Genomic DNA, 17,143 nt, shown 5'->3' with positions numbered 1-17,143 from the left:
ACCAAGCATGGCCCTCATCGAGATCAGAAACAGAATCCTAGGGTCAGCCTTATATTGACAACTGAGGGAAGAATTTAAAACTTTACATGCCTAAATTTGTGTCACGGAAGCAGATCACACACTGTATTCGAGTTAGTGTGTACTGAGTCTAATTCTAAGATTTTCAGATTAAGTGATGCTTATATACTACATAAATTCACCCAAGGCCACTCTCTCTGAGTATCTTTGTGCCAATTATGATTTCTCAGTAGTTATACCTTCTCACCTGTTCTGTTCCCTGGGAAGAACTGGTTTTCTCTGTCACTTTCAGGGGTAGAGTCCACCCTGATGATCCCAGAGTATGGAACTGAGTATGACTTTAAAAAACAAACAAACAAAAAATCACAGCAAAGTGATCTACTATGGGAAGGAACACATAAGGAAGGCTTATCACTCTTTACAACTTTTCCTTTATAACACAGTCCACAGATCTCCTTTCTTTGATGATAAACAAATCATCAGTGGCTATCACCAAAGATTTTCAAGCAACATCAGACAGAACTCTTGATCTCATACCATACAGCATAGGGGTATTGGAGGAGGAGTATAAATTTTATTGAAAATATATGGTCAGTTCTTTAAATATATTTAAATCCACTTAAATTAGGATTGATTAATATAAATAAGCATTGTTTGGGTATTATCTATAATCCTCTTGGCAATAATCCTGTTTCCATGGTAACACAAACATATTTTATCCTCATGCATGCGTGTGAAATTATAACAACTTTTGTAATAAAGTTTACACATCATTTGCACATAAATTTCATTTTTTATGAGAAGTCCAAGCTAGAGGTTTCTTTCCTTGAATCATTTATTATTATCTTGCCACTAAATACATAATTCACGTCTCCTCTCAAATAATGAAAACTCAACAGAGCCATTCCTAACCATTTGCAAGAGATTACTAAATCTATATGAAGGTCGGATCTTTGAATTCCAACGTGTAATATTAAGGAAAAGATAATAAAATGCTTCACAGATGTCACCCTGGATATAATCCATGTGTTTTATTAGCATAAATCCATTCATTCTTACCGAATCAGGATTCTTTTGTTCACTTGTTTCAAGTAGTTAACAAGTTTGCTTCCATCACTTGTACTAGACAAATGAAGCAGCTGAAAATCTCTGTCGTTACCTACCCGACCCAAAAAGTGGGCCTTCATTCAACACTTTGCTGGCAGCTGAGCTGCAAACATATGCATTCTTTACTAAAACTCACTTTGCCGTCATTTCAAAAAATAAGGCATTTTATAATCTGGTCTAAGGACACTTCACTGCCTTTGGGGTAGGTGATATTTGGTAAGGGGCATATCTGGGGCTCCCAGGGAACTGCGGTGTTCTCTACCCACATCTGAGGCATTAAAAATCTGTATGCTTATAATTTGTGACAATTTACAATCTATGTTACTCGTCAACACTAAAGTTAAAAAAAAGCTTTCCATTTAGCTACCACTACTTCTAGCATAGAAAATGTTGGCGACTTCATGAAATTATAATCATTACTTCAATTGGTCCCATCACTTTTTATTTAAAAGTAATGCTTCCCCTCCCCCAGGAATTTGCAAATGTCTAAATCAAAGACTAAAGAAATTAAGAAAGAGAGCCTTAAGATGTGCCTTTGAAATTATATGATGTTTGTGTTCTTAAATTTATCTTTCATAAAGATGATGGATATAGTATAAAAGGGAACTATCTAGGGGAAGTAGCTGAAAGTATGGACAGTATTTTTCTAAATGTATGATAATGTTTTACTGAGTTTACCATCTTTCAAGAATATAAAAACTACAAGTATCTTTCAAAACTTGATTTACATAAAAAGTATAATAAATAAGCCACTTTGAGTTGCAGAAAATTCAATTAATGTATAAGAAAACAATGCAACTGTTGTACAGAGAAGAGGAGTTCTCACAAATTTTTCAGTTCTTCACATGATTTAACAATGAAAATCCATCCACCAGCTGTCTCTGAATAGTTGAAGGGATGTCATGTCCTGAGGGTAGATCTATCCTTTTTTTCCAAAGGGCAGAATGAGGAACATTGAGTAGAAGCAAGAGGGAGGCAGAGACATCCGGGCAGGGACAGGAGACTCAGCCTTAATTACATTATTTTCTCAAGAGGATCAGTCACTTTGGGGAACAGAGGCTTCCCACCCCTGGGAATGTTCACACAAGTTAAGAGTGGTTGTAGTCATTTCCTCTGGCTGCTCTAACAAATTAACACAAATATACTGGCTTCCAGGGACACAAATGTATCATCTTTCAATCCATTAAGTCAAATCAAGGTACTAACAGACCTATGATCTTTTGGGATGATTCATGGGAGAATCTATTTACTTGCCTTATTGAACTTATTGAACTTCAGAGATCCTCATGCAGGGCTCCATCCCAGGACCCTGAGATCATGACCTGAGCAGAAGGCAGAGGCTTAACCCACTGAGCCACCCAGGTGCCCCTACTTTTATCCTATTAATGTAATAAATTACATGACCAAATTTCCCAAATTTTTACTACTCTTGCACTCTTAAAATAAAACTGGCTTGATGTGCTGATGAAAAAAAAATTGTTTTTTAGAAAGAGCCCAAGCTGCTTTTATCTACAGTGGCCACATCTCGACTGATCCAAGAAAGAACAAGTGCTAACAAAATGTTGTGGGAATGTACGTAACTAATAAGTTTAAGCAATAGGGAAGTATTGGCAATTATGCAAAAATCACCATGGCTGCTCTAGGATGGTGTTTTCTCAAGGACTATAGTGACCACTGGTCAGGGAATTACTGTCTCTTTCAAAGGAAAGAAAAAAAAAATGACAGAGAGCATGAGGAGGAGGGAAAAATGGAGGAGGCAGACAAGAAGGAAGGAAGGAAGGAGAGAGGAAGAGTGAGAGACAGAGAAATAAAGAAAAGGTAGAAGAACCACTGTTTTTTCTTATTATTATACACTCATAAATAGGAAGGGAATAATCAAATTCCTAACTTATAATTCATTTCTCAGAAGCTATTAAATATGTGCCAATGAAAAGTATGGCTTAATCAACTTCTGTACAAATTTCATCTATTCATACATAGCCAATCTTCAGTCTCTTGTGGCCTTTAACAAAAATATTCTGAAATGGTTACATGGAATAAAGCACTCTGCAATTTGGGTTAATAGGAAGTATTAAATTATACTTGAAGCAATTGACCAGATGATCTTGGTAGATATTAAAGCAAGAAGCCTTACTATGAAAACAGTGACCATTTAATCCATCAGTAGAACAGTATGCTTTCTCAAAGATTCTGGTGAACTAAATTGGGAAAACAGTCTCTAAGGAAAAGATGTCTTCATGGAGATACTGTAGGGACCAAAGGGAACACATTTATGCCAGTTAAATTCCATCAAAGCCCTTTTTTCCCCCTCCCTGTTGAAATCAATAATGAACCACAAGCTGTGCTCAGCTCTGGGGACATAAGGGTAAGAGCAGACATGACCTCAAGGATCTCACATCCTATGACTGAAATGGAGACCAAGAAACAACTAGAGTTCAGCAATAATCAAGGTAAGCAATGGGTGTGGTGGCAGCCTACAAGAAAAGTGCCTGACTCACGATAGGGAACTCAGGGTCAAATCACATGAGGACTCAACTCTTCAGTGAGGTCAGAAAGAATATATAAAACACGATGCAAGCAATGAAGACAGTGAGAGGATTTGTGCCAGAGGAACAGCATGTGCAATGGAATAAAGGTCTAGAAATACCCATCATAGTCAAGAACTCTCAGTAGTTTGGACTGGCTACAGCATAGGATCAGGTGGAAAAACAGAGTTAAAGGCACTGATAGGAGCTGGACCATCAAGACTCTTAGATACCATCCAGGGACTCTGATCATTTTAAAGATAATGTGAATGGAATTCATATGGCCATCAGGGTATCTCTTGACTTCATGTTTAGATGAAGCCCATTAATAGGAAGGGACAGACCTCAGTGGAGCTTCCATCCCTTCCATCCACATTCCAAAAAAAGGGGCCCAGGGGTTATTTTCTGTTTAGAATATGATATTTATTTCATTCACAAAGAGGAAACGCATCTAGCCTTTGCTTGCCAAGGAAAATGTTAGGGAATATAATTATTCATTGCAAAATGGAGTTCTGGAAAGGACATCTGTGTGTGTGGGGAGGTACTGACTGGATCTGTTGCTCAGGAGGTAGATGGGACAAGTGAAGTGCTGAGTCATAGCTGTGGGAAGGTGGGCAGGGGAAGAACACTGGTAGGTAGGTTCTGAATGGAGATATGGGGGAAGCTCTAAATTCTGAGCTAGAGATGAACGTTAAATGTGGATGGTGAACAGAGAAGAAACTTGTACGCTTCGGTTGGGAAGCAGACAGAACAGGGTGGTTCTCACCATTTGCGGGGGTCTGTACCTCTAGAGTTAGACATACATGCCAACCTTTACACATAAGGCAAAAAAAGATATGGAAAAAAAACCCCTGATGATCATTCTAACGAAAGGATCAATGGCAAGAGGAATAACAGGGAGGGAAAGGATTGTTTAGAAAAAAAACAAACTGACAGTATCTGTTTCAAAATAAACTATATCCTGCCACCCACACCCACACTGAAGTGAAGTAAAATTTGCCAAAAGAAATTTGCCAATTGTCAAAGCAAAAAATTGGCAGCCCTAATTATACTTGAGACAAATGAACAAAATGAATACTCCCGATTCCATGAATCATTGTCAAAGCTGTCCAGTACAATCCTGAGCAGCATCCTTATATTTAGATAGTCCATATTTCATTATTTATTTATAGCCTGACTTACAAGTTCACAATAGAACTAAGTCATCTGAAAGAAATATTATACATTGAAGCAATAAAACATACATTTAAGAGAATGAGAGCAGTGGAAAATAAAATTAAAATAAAAGCTGAACTGGGAAGAGGAGATGAGCAGGGGTGGGGACATCGTGTTGTTTGGGAGGCCAACATCGATCCCCACGGCTTTGCTAAGCCACACATTTGTCTCTGAGTTTCCTACCAGCCAAGGAAGGAAAGAAAAAAAAATAGCTAATTCCAATAGTTCTCTTTATCTGTGAGGAAAGTCTTTTAACAGTTTTTCAGAGTATATGTTTAGATTTTAGGTATCAAATTTGAATGAAAGAACGGATTAGTTCAATACATGTTATCAGGGGAACGAAACATCATACATGGGTAAATATTTCTAAAAGCCCTTTTCATTTTGTACGCTATATAATATTCTTTTGCATTTTTTTTGTCTTCAGTAACCCAACAAGGTCTTAGTAACAAGTGAGAACATTGTCTAAGATATAATGTGATTCATCTTTCCAGACTTTCTTCTGAGGTTTGGTAAATACTTCCAAATACTTCCAAAGTAAGAAAGACTGTGGAACTTGGTGACTGGTCTATTCCTAACATCACCATAACTACACTTTGTCATGAAAACATATCAAATATTTAATTTCTCACTCCACACCTTATCCACTAAGTAAACCTGACTCACAAAATCTGTCTACCAAAGGCTGTCACCTGTCAGTTTATAAGGATTACCTGAAAAACTGTACTTTTTAAAACAAGATATTTTCAAGCAAAGTAGCATTTTTACTTCAATTTTGATTCGAATTACTTTCTACAGAATACGTGTGTATTAAAGAATTATTCTGACAATGTGTATTTTGAGCAAACCAAATTCACACTGAAAGACACTTCCTAGAGTTATTTGAAATATGTATTACTCTTCCTGCTCCTTGCTCCCTACATAGCCTAAAACCTACTCATACTTCAAGCTCTGTCATTACCACATGAAAAGTATGTATCACAGTGCATACGCATTAGACAACAAAGATACCATAGCTCCTCATTCAACTACAAATGATCAAGTTATATGTCAAATGCCATCCTCATTTAATCTCCATGATGCCAATATGTTTTATTTTTAGTTTGTTTCCAAATTATGGAGCGGAAATTTAAAATAGAGGTTATCTTTACAGTATGTCTAAAAGAAACAAATCAAAGGATTTTATCTATCAAATTTTAATCATGAAATAAGTGTAAGACAACCTAACAAAAGTCATAAACTATACCACTCAAATACTCATTTGATTCCTCTAACCACAGGAACCTTCCAAAGGCACAGAAACACAAATTTAAGACCTAAAAACTTGACAATTCTTTTTGAAAGCAAAAATGCCAACTACAAGTTTCTGAAATCAGATAGTTGGGGAAAAGAAGAAAGGGTTTGAAAAGACAGTGAGAAGAAAGGGGTTTGCTTAATTCAATATTTGTCATAACAAAGAAAACATATAAGAGTCATACCTCAGTCTTCTTTGTTGGAAATATCTACAAGTTTCAGCATAAAAGGCAGTATTAGCCTATTCATGAATTCCAAAAGAGGACACAGGTGACTTCTCTATGGGAGACTACAACTTCATAATTATATTTGGCACATGAAAAGCATATCAGTTTGAGATCATTTTTAGATGTGTTTAACATGTACTTAGTGAACATAATGAAAATGCACATAGAAGAGTACAGGCACAAGAAACAACAAGGTTGGGTCTGCACTCATTGCTTCATAAGGAGTTCTCTGAAGAGATGTACCTCAAGGCAATTTGTTTCTAGACTGCTTAAATGAAATGCATTTTTAATTTTTAAAAGGGAACTTTCTATGATTTTTTAATCCATTTAAAATGCTGGTTTCACTGTATGCCACCTCCTTCCACTAGGCAGTTTAGTCAGATACATAATTTAGAATAAGATCACTGAACAGAACAAAATAAAAACAACAACAAAATCCAAGAATCCTGATCTGTTGCTCAGGTGAAAAATCCCCAAATTTCTTCATATCCAATGTTTTGGGGGGTGGTAAGAGGCAAATCCATAAACAGATAGTTCTAAATGTCTAACTATGACACTCTCAGGAATAAGCACTTCTTAAGCTATACCACCCTACATAAGCTTCAAAAGACTGGTAATAAGCTAAACATGCACCACAGATAAAATATACAACTATGATTATTATTAATATTTCATCAATTGGTAACCTGAATGATAGTCATATTATTAACCACACACAAATTAAGTAACAAACCATACATGAATCCAAATTTGAAACAGTATTTGTCATTACAAAAAATAACTAAGAATAAATTCAAACATATTTTTGGCACTATGTAGAGGATATTATTTGTTTTACTGAAGTCAAACATGGTGATAGAAGAACTTAGAAGTCCACACACACACAAATGAATGTACCTATAGACTATTCTCTTAATGAATACTTCAATTATGGTAACAAAGTTTCATGGTTAACATTTGATGGTAAAAACTGAATGTAATACATAGGTAACTTCTCAGGTTTGAGCACTGATAACTTTGTATCTGTATGCGTATGTGTAGGTACTGAGAATGGGTACATGTGTTTGTGTACATGATACGGATTTCTAAAGTCATCACTTAGTCATTTTATTTCAGAGTTGTGATAGGGTGGGAGATAAATATCCTAACATGTGAGAGGGTGCAAATTTACTTTCTAAATTAGACACTTTCACCATTAAGTACTATGTAGTACTCAATGGTGTACAAAGTACAATGTAATTTACTCTGTCATTTTTCTTTTTTTTTTCTTTAATCTATCCCCGGATTTAAAGTAACATAAACTATCTCATCAATTATTCATATTCTAATTTGGATGAAAAGCAGTATGTTATTTTGTTCATATCAAGTCCCCAAAAGAAAAGAGATCCCACAGAAAAGACATTTGCACATGTTCACTTTGAAGACAGGAGCTGAATTTGACTCCAGGATTTCCAGTTTGCTGATCTGTGAAAATTGTTTAGGGGTAAAATGCTCTATTTATTTCTCAAGTATCCCACTAAGTTTCTATTAGAAGAACTCCATGCAATGATTCAATGTTTTCTAAATGAAATCCTTTGAAATAAAAATGTATATAAATATAATCATTTCCTTTGTGCTGTTAGTTTAATACCACGTGTCCAGACTCTAGAGACTACAGGCATGTGATTTGAACATGGCAAATATATATAACTACTTTCAATATATGAGTGAAGAATTATATCCAGGAGATACTGAAATACTAAATTCATATTACCCAGATAGATATCAGAAGATATATATTTCTTATAAGGATATGTATATATATATATATATATAAAATGGAACACATACATATATATGTGTGTGTGTATATATATATATATATATATAAAGAAATTATCCTTACATCAAAATGAAATTGTAGCTTGTCTCCTTTCTATAATGAAGTTACAAAATAGTCTCATTCGATAATTGTGCTAAGTGCTCTATTAAAACAGGAAAGAACATTTGGATTAAAAGAGTAAGAACCAAAGTTGAAGTATTGCAGACCTTAATAAGACTGAGTTAAATCAACTAATGATTGTATCCCACTTCAGAGTCCCAGATAAACTGAATCTCAATGAGTGGAAATAATCCAAGTCAATGATGTAGAGGTTGATTTGAGACACTCTGAGCACAAAATTTGGGAAAACATAACAAAAAGGTATTGCCAGAGTAGATAAGTGCTTTAAGAAAAAAATAAATGACTATCTTACGGATCTGTGAGTTTAATATTTATGTTGATGAAAAAAATCAATAAATGTGTATCAACCTGAAAGTAACGAGGGGTGTGTATTGCTCAATATAAAAAAGAAATGATATATCGCCCAGTTTTTAGCTTCATGCTTTACAACCCATTAATAAAGAAGGTAAACATACAGTCATCTAGGAAACTATTATTTAGGAAACTATTACTTAAAAACTAGGAAACTATTATTTACATGCTCAAGAGTCTAGGCTCCAGAAGGTAGAGACCTAATCTAATTTAGGAAGAAAGACTAAGTGTCACGTAACGTGAAGGCCATGACTTGTCTCAAAAACCTACCTGTGACAGAATGAATGAACATCAATTTTTCACACACTGCCTATCTCATGTGAGAAACTACTGAAACCTTGAAAAAGTCATTCAAATTTCATAGTAAAATGTAAAGGAAGACAAAATAAATCAGGTGTAGGAAGTCCATAAACAGACAAACTTGGCTATTTTTTGAATGCTGCCAGTGTAATTTAAGTACACTCAAATGTGTAAATATTGGAGAGAATAATCCCATGAGTCAAAGTATAACAACTAGGTAAAAGTAAATGAATTAGTATTTTATAAAAATGAGCCCAACAGTGAATGGGAATAGTGTCCTGTGGGTGTGAGCACCTGCTCAGCCCTCAGAGCCATGTGGATTACGGGCTGTCTTGTCATAACCATGTTCATGTGTCTGTCTCTGGGGAATCCGTCAGGCTTCTGGGAGATGAGTGACCACAGTGGAGAAGGAAGGACCCCTTCTGACCATGTGACAGAAATTGTCTCTACAAGCCCTTTAGATTTTGGAAGATTAATTCCATATTCTAACAAACTTAAATAGAACTGAACAATATAGGAACTACGAAGTAATTCTTCCTTTATCCTGTGAATGATTAAGGCATATAGACTATAACACCTTGCCCAGTTCAGATTTCTATAACCAAAGAGAGGGTTTCGGAACACAGCCACAGAGATTATCAAAGTGTTGAACATTAATACCTTGGAGAAAGGAGGAATATTCTAGGTTTTCAAGATGAAATGAGCTCAAGGAAAAACTCGATAGATTTAAGTTGGCTAGAAGGAAGATTCTGACACTGTGGGTTCTTAAACATTGAGGTGGTTTGCTGAGACTGCAGAAACTCCAATCCCGAGAATCTTTAAAAATAGAAAGGATTCAGACCAGCTGCTCAGAAGGATTGAATGTGGGCTTCCTTCAACTAAAACTCTCCAAGACCCCTCTAGCCCTCAGAGTCTAATTGTAAGTGCCAATATAAACAGTATATTCCATTCTAACACTTCTGCTTCAGTACCATGTAGTTGAGGGGGTGGGAGGGATCGTGGCGACCCACATTCACAGAGCATAAAAACATGTGAGGCACTAGCTTGTCATAATTAGGAGTCCTAGTGGTATCTCTGGATACTTGGACTTTCTGATTTAAAATTTCTCTTGCAAATCACATATAGCACTTAATCAAAAAGTTTTAAAGATATATTGCAGTTTTGAATAATTCATGCTAATGAAGCATTAAAACATGATGAAAAGTGCAAAAAATAAATAAAAATCAGGCAACTTAAGTTCTCCTTCTTTATATCATCCAGACTTAAAATACTGGTTTTTCTATTAAACTAGAAAACTTGTCCCTAGTCACTTATTAATAATCCAAAACTTTCCCCCTAACATATCATGACATTTTTTTGAAATATATTTGAATCTGTACATTAGCCCATAGCATGAACCAACTAATAAATTAATAATATATCGAAGTCCTAGAGTGTGGTCAAAATTATTTTACAAAAAAAAAATACTTGAATAAATCAAATAGTAAACTAAATTGAATAGTGCACTAAGTTGAGTGATCACTCCAATTGTATGTAAATATATTTGTACCTAATACCACAAACTATCCACTTCATATTTCCACAAAAGACTCTAACGTTCTTTAAAGAACCTGCACAGTTAAGCATTAGATTTAATCAAGTGTTGGCGTCCAACACCTTTCCATCTGCCAGTACCTTGATGCAAAATCTTGAAGAAGTTTATTTTCTTATAAAGTAACGGCAGCATTTTTTAACTAATCCCAACTGATGACTTCCCAAAGCATGGCTATAAAGTGCCACTCAAACTTTCTACACTGCCCAAATCAGTAGATTCATAACTTGACATAGCACACAGGAGCTACCCTCACAGCCCTGCAGTTAACTGCATTCGGTAAACATTTGCATCCATGGTACTACAGATGCTAATGACTGTGTTGAACATACACATGTAAACACACACCCCTCGCTGTGTAACAGCCTGTCAATAAATTGTAAAAACAGACACAATATACTCATGGGTAAGGTGGATATCCACCACCCACTCATTGTACCAGGACAATATCTCTTTTTGTTTATCTTGATTTTGAACGTGTGTGTGTGCGCGCAGGTTACCGGAGAGGGAGATCCGTTCTTGCAGAGGGGCCCTCTGAAGACTCCTTTAATGCCCCGATAGTGCCCATTGCTGAGATGTCTCGAACTGATGACCAGGTAGCAAGCCATGTGGGTCCAAGCAGGAGGCGCAGAGTCTCAACTCCTCACCAGACGACCAAGCGCGGAAAAGCGGGCTGATTTCTCAGCAGCAACAGTGACTGCCACCTCCCGAGAAGAAGCGGCCAGCGGCAAGCAAGGGACGCGGCGGCGGCGCGTCCCCGCTCCTCGCCCCGCGCGGGGCTCCTGCTGCGGGCAGCAGCGGCTGCTCTGACGGCGGCGGCGGCGGCAGCGGCAGCCACACAGCACTTAGGGGACCCGGCGAGCCAGTCCACATGCTGCTCTGACGAGGTGGCTGTTCTACCGCGGGCCGGCGATATAATTTTTTTTTTTTTTTTTTTTTTTAAGGACAACTTCCTGGGTCCGCGGGGGAATCAGGAACTCCTCCGCCCCCTTTCCTCCCGCCCCCCGCTTTCGCACCCAGCGCACGCCCCGGGATGCTCAGGCGCGGGTCCCCGTCACCTGGCCGGGGGCGTCCGCGGGCTGGGCTGCGGGCTGCGGCGCTGGGCGGCAGCCGCAGCAGCAGCGGTGGTGTGCCCAGGAAAGTGGCCGACGGTCCTGGGGAACGCCACTCCGCTGCCCCCGCTGCAGTGGCCGGGGCGGGGGCGCAGGAGGCAGCGCGTGGGCTGGGGTGAGGACCGGGAGTTGGGGACGCGGCGACCTGTGAGCGGGAGCGGTTAGCCCCACCGCTCCGAGCTGTCGGCTGAAGGCGAGGGGCGCGCCGGGCGGCAGCGCGAGGAGGTGACAGCTGCGGCGGCGGCGGCCGGAGGCTCTGGCGGCTGCGGGACGCGCCGCGCCGGCATCCTGCCATCAGCCGCCCGGGCCCCCTGGTCCCTCTGCCCCGTCTCCAGGCCAACTTTGCGCCGGGTTTGGGGGCGGGGGACCGGGGCGACTGGGGAGGGCGGCGGTGGAGGAGCGGAGCGGGAGGAGAGCGTTTTCTTCACTCTTTCGCTGCCTGCTCGCCTTCAGCATGTTTCAGCGCTCGGGCTGCCGGCGGCGTTCGCAGAAGCAACAGCTCCCCAGCCGGCTGGACCGACGAGCTGTGCAGCCCCAAATAAGGCAGACGGGTTAGATGCGCTATGATAGGTAATGGATGCAGGAGGAAAGAAGTTTTAGATAGGAAACTTGCATAAGGAATAGAAACGAAACATGCATACGTGTGTGTGTGTGTGTGTGTGTGTGTGTGTGTGTCCAGAGTTAGAAACGGTCACTTACGAGTCTTTAAGAACCTATAAAGAGGCAGGTATTTGGGGTTTGTAGAGGACGTTTGTGTCTCCACAACCCTCAACAATCATCCCTCAACGGTGCTTCTTGACCGACGTTAGATCATTTACCGTAAATAAAGCCAACAGGGAGCGAACGGCACCAAGAATAAATGACCTGTGCAGCAATGTGTTCTGAAAAGAGGGAAGGCTTTCTGGAGTCCGGAGACGAGTGGGCGCTCTCCACCCCGCGCTGACCTGGCGGGGTTCTGCGACCCCTCTAGTCCCACCCGGCAAGGTCTGTGCTGGGGAGAACAGGAAGGGTGGCCTCCTTCTCCTCTTGCCTTACCACTGGACTTAATGCCAGGTTAAAGCTAGTGCTCCCTGTCCCCTCCCCAGTTTTCTCCCCTTCTGTCCCCCACAATGCTCCATGGCATCCTGGTTGACCCTGAGGACCTTTCACAAATGATAGAAACAGGTCAAAGAAAACAGGTCATTTGGTTTTTCCTCTTCAGGCAACTCATAAAACTCTTCAAGAAAAAAAAAATCCGATTAACATAATTTTTAAAACTATCCAATAAAGACCTTTTTATTTACATGACTACAATAGTTTATATCCTTAATATTTTATTAAACACATAGATGTAGTTCTCACTTTAAAGATTTCAGATAGTTTTTTTAGAGTGTTAAGGCAAAATGCCAATTACTTGAAAACTTTGAATTGAAAACTGGTGAAACTGACATGGGGGGATGTAAATCTTTTTTTTTTTTTAAGATTTTATTTATTTATTTGACACACAGAGAAAGATCACAAGTAGGCAGAGAGGCAGGCAGAGAGAGAGGAGAAGCAGGCTCCCTGCTGAGCAGAGAGCCGGACATGGGGCTCTATCCCAGGACCCTGAGATCATGACCTGAGCTGAAGGCAGAGGCTGGCTTTAACCCACTGAGCCACCCAGGCACCCAGGGGATGTGAATCTTGTAGGATGGTTTATTTTGTAATTATCTTGTTGGTTAAGAACTTCTGCAATAAAAAAATTATAGAGCAGTGACAATAGATACAACACATCCACGTTCTCCTTTCTATTAAGACTGATGTGGTTAACAATGTTATGTTTATTGAACTTAGAACTGTGAAATATTTCCCAAAGCTGAGAGTAAGTAATATTACCCATGTATAGACATTAGATACATTCTATACCAAAAAAAAAGGGGGGGGGGCGCCTGGGTGGCTCCGTGGGTTGGGCCTCTGCCTTCGGCTGGGGTTGTGATCCCAGAGTCCTGGGATCGAGCCCCACCCTTTGTTGGGCTCTCTGCTCAGCAGGGAGCCTGCTTCCCCCTCTCTCTCTGCCTGATGCTCTGCCTACTTGTGATCTCTGTCTGTCAAATAAATAAATAAGATCTTAAAAAAAAAAAGGTATTTACAAGCAGTGAAATTTCAAAATCAGGAAAAAGCTTTGTCAAAAAAATGAAGTAGAATTTTTAAAAGGAGATAGTGCACCTCCGCCTAGACTATTTCGCTCTTCATAAATGTAAGCATCAAGGACCTAAGTGTAAATACCATCGGATGGACTGGAAAAATCAATAATGTCATATACTGTGACTAACAGCCTCAAGGACACTATCCCTTCCTTATTAGGCAAATGTAATTCCTAATAATGTTTAATTATTAAGAATCAAGTATACTCTTCTAAAATGAAAGAACTGACAAGTAATCAAAAAGTGTACAATTCACACATACCATTCTATTGTATTATTTTCTTATTCAAAGTATTACATTTATTCAAACTATGACATTCTTGTTCATTTGACTATTATCCTATGTGCATTTGAGTTTCCCCACAGGAAACAAAGTAATCCCTTTTTAATGGTAATGTTTCAAAGACTGTAGTAGTATTTCTAAATTTCTTTAAAATCATTTAATTTTTGTGGTCTTTCTTCTTTAAAATGAACGATACCAATTCTTCTGTTAACTTGCCATATTTTAAGTCAGTTATGGTTGTTCTTTGCTTTCTTTGTCATCCGTCTTAAAATATCAAGGCAAAAACTGACACATTTGTACTCTCAGCCAATTTTAAGAATAGTTTTTAAAATACACAACAATAATAGAAACAATTCCTTTCTTCTCCTGGCCAAGTGTGATTTCATCATAGTCAACAACTTCTCATCATTGTTGGCCTATATTTCAGATATTGTGTACCCAACCTAAATAACAGAAACCTAAGTGTTTTTATTTGCAGAGTTGCTATAGAGACAAAGTTGCTCAGTTGTATTAACTTCTCTCTTTGCTAAACAAGACACTTTCTAACTTCAGTAATTAAAAATTTTTAGAGAAAGTGAAAGGAAAGCAAAACACTTTAAGCCTATATTAAATGAATCTTAGCGACAGGTCAAATTCTATTACAACAAACATTATGAAAAGCAAACATCATGTGCAATTTTGCAAGGCCCTTTTATATTAAAGTAATATTTGATCTGATGAGTTTTCATTCCATGGAAGGAGATGTGGATGACAAAGGGCATGGATTGCAGCCTATAACAAAATTAACATTTCCACATATTTCCAGATTCATGGCTATGTCACGGATGATTGACAGAGTGAGACATCCTCTCGTCCATTACCTTTCTCAAACACATCCTAGGTCAATCCCCTTATTTTCACATCTGCTGCCCAATCTTAGTCCAAACCATCATCACCTCCTGCTTGGACTACTGCAGTATCCTCCTAACCCATCTCACTGCTTCCAGAGTTACCTCCATACGTGACATATTTTCTCCACCCAACAGTCAGGATGATACTTTTATATTTTTACACATAATGTGTGTGTGTGTGTGTGTGTGTGTGTGTGTGTGTGTATATATATATATATATATATATACTTTTAGAGAGAGAGTGAGAAGGAGGAGGAGAGAGGATCTCAACAGGCTCCATGCCCAGCAAGGAGCTGCTTAGAGCTCCATCTCACGACCCAAGATCACGACCTCAGCAGAAATCAAGAGTCAGCACTTAAGCAACTGAGCCACCCAGGCGCCCCCAGAGTGATATTTTGGAAACACAGGATCATATCCTAATACTTTCCTATTAAACCTTATCATACCCAGAATAAAGTCCAAATGATGCTCTGTTTAAAAAGCCCTTCTTACTCCAGTCCCTGCTCATTTTCTCCTACTGTGTGCCTGTCTCCCTCTGCTCCTCATGGTACTCAGAGAGACCCTTTGTGACCACCCAAGCTAATGGAGATATCTGGATTTCTCTACCACAGAAAATGGTGTGTATGGCTTTTTTAAAAGTATTAATAAAATTTAACTTTTAGAGAAGTTTTAGGCTTACAGAAAGCTTGAGCAAAAAGTATAGAGAATTCCCATATATCTCTCAGCACCCCCAGCACACATAGTTTTTCCCATTATTAACATCTTGCTTTCGTTGTGGTACATGTGTTAGAATCGACAAGCCAATATTGATACAATATTATTAACAAAAGTCCATAGTTTACATTAGGGATCACTCTTTGGGTTCTATATTCTATGGGCTTTTAACAAGTGTATAATGAGGTGTATCAGCCATTAAAGTGTCATTCAGAATAGTTTCACTGCTCTAAAAACCACCTGTGCTCCACTTAGTCATCCCTCCATCCCCCTGAATCCCTGGCAACCCACTGATCTTTTTACTCTCTCCCCGTTTTTGCCTTTTCAAGAATGTCATAGAGCTGGAATTATATGGTGTATAGCTTTTTCAGATTGGCCTCTTTCATTTAGAAATACACATTTTAAGTTTCTTTCACATCTTTCAGTGGCTTAATATCGCCTTTCTTTGTATTGCTGGACTAATGGAATATTTGAACAATATTCCATTATATTCTGAGTTGAATGGTACGTCTCCCCCCAAATATTGAAGTCCCGATGCCCTGTGAACATGACCTTATGTGGCAAAAGGGTCTTCGCTGATGATCAAGTTAACATGAGATCATTAGGGTGGGCCCTACTACAATATGACTGTGCTCTTATTTTTTTTTTTAAAGGTACAATTTGGACACAGAGATGGAGGAACAGGGAGATGGCCACGTGAAGACTGGAATTATCCTTCCACAGGCCAAAAAATGAAGATCACCAGCAAGGAGAGCGACATGAAACAGATTCCCCCTCATGGCACTCAGAAGGAACCAATCTGGCCAGCATCTTGATTTCAAACCTCTAGCTTCAGAAGTGTGTGACACTCCATGTTATTGAAGCAACTCCACCTGTTGTACTCTGATCGAGCAGCTTTAGGAAACTAACACGCATTGTAGAGATGTGCCTCAGTTTGTTTATCCATTCACTTGTTGAAGGATATCGTGGTGGCTCCCAAGTTTGGGCAAGTATGAATAAAGCTGCCATAAACCTTCATGAGCAGGTTTTTGTGAGGACCTAAGTTTTCAACTCCTTTGGGTAAATGCCCAGGAATGCAACCACTGGATCTTATATTGAGTTTTGTAAGAAACTTCCAAACCATCTTATATTGAGTTTTGTAAGAAACTGCCAAACTGTACCCCCTGGCATTGCTGCCAACAATGGGTGATGGTTTCTGGTGCACCGTGTCATCACCAACATCTGGTGTGGTCAAGTGTTTTGGATTTTTAGCCACTCTAATAGGTGTATAGTGGTATCTCACTGCTGTTTTAATTTGCAATTCTCTAATGACATATGATGTTGAAAGTCTTTTCATTACGCTTCTTTGCCATCTGTGTATCTTCTTTGGTTAGGTGTCTATTCACATCATTTGCTCATTTTTTAACTGGGTTA

General features: G+C 39.0%; 1 protein-coding gene across 2 annotated transcripts in view; it reads right to left on the bottom strand.

The window, feature by feature from the left end:
• Positions 1-8,390: 8,390 nt before the first annotated feature.
• LOC125081381 (translation initiation factor IF-2-like) overlaps positions 8,391-17,143 on the bottom strand; it is a 146,681-nt gene continuing 137,928 nt past the window's right edge. The window contains exon 4 of one of the 2 annotated variants that reach the window (XM_047695982.1): positions 8,391-12,242. In XM_047695982.1, the coding sequence (XP_047551938.1) occupies positions 11,509-11,976 (468 nt within the window). In that variant the 5' untranslated portion in view covers positions 11,977-12,242 and the 3' untranslated portion in view covers positions 8,391-11,508. The remainder of the gene's footprint in view (positions 12,243-17,143) is intronic. The other variant, XM_047695981.1, reaches the window with a different exon arrangement.

Source organism: Lutra lutra, chromosome 11 (assembly GCF_902655055.1).
Source record: "Lutra lutra chromosome 11, mLutLut1.2, whole genome shotgun sequence".
Classification (NCBI taxonomy): Eukaryota; Metazoa; Chordata; class Mammalia; order Carnivora; family Mustelidae; genus Lutra; species Lutra lutra.
The sequence above is the reverse complement of the archived record's forward strand: the minus strand, read 5'-3'. Positions and strand labels throughout refer to the sequence as shown.